This window comes from Cariama cristata, unplaced genomic scaffold, assembly GCF_000690535.1.
Source record: "Cariama cristata isolate BGI_N322 unplaced genomic scaffold, ASM69053v1 scaffold20973, whole genome shotgun sequence".
In the NCBI taxonomy this organism is placed as follows: Eukaryota; Metazoa; Chordata; class Aves; order Cariamiformes; family Cariamidae; genus Cariama; species Cariama cristata.
In genome coordinates this window covers 14,125-14,562 of record NW_009608070.1, presented here as the reverse complement: position 1 = coordinate 14,562, position 438 = coordinate 14,125, and the positions used below count along the sequence as shown (strand labels likewise).

The window sequence follows — 438 nt, the reverse complement described above, 5'->3', positions numbered from 1 at the left end:
CCCCCCCCCCCCCCTGCCGTCATCCTCCGGCAAAGTTTCATGCTCCAGTTCCTCATCCACAGCGAAGGAGGGAGGAGATCCACAACCCTACGGGCTTCAAAAAGGGCAAAGCCCGGCCCCAAAAGCTGTGAGATCTGGGATGCCAAGGACCGAGCACGGCGGGGTTTGCATCCGCCCGAGAACCTTTGCTTCAAACCAGTCCCAGACTTTGGTTTTAAGCACATGTGGGGCTCTGAAATGCATCAGATATTCCCTGGCACGTTGGGTCCTGCCTCTGCTTTCCCTGGGACTCCAGAAATGCTGTTTTTACACTCACCTTCCGAATTTGCCCTGTATTTTAAGTAGCCTCGCGCGGATGTCCTGCTCGAGCCCTAGAGATGCGTGTCCAGATCCCCTGGGCACGAGTTGCTTCGGCGGCGGCTGGAGAGGCAGTAACGG

General features: G+C 57.5%; 1 protein-coding gene across 1 annotated transcript in view; it reads left to right on the top strand.

Moving 5' to 3' along the window:
* Nucleotides 1–297: 297 nt before the first annotated feature.
* LOC104159168 (striatin-interacting protein 2-like) overlaps nucleotides 298–438 on the top strand; it is a gene marked incomplete at its 3' end in the record, with an annotated part of 12,778 nt that continues 12,637 nt past the window's right edge. Inside the window, 1 exon segment of the mRNA XM_009697002.1 lies at nucleotides 298–349. Coding sequence (XP_009695304.1) covers nucleotides 298–349 — 52 coding nt within the window.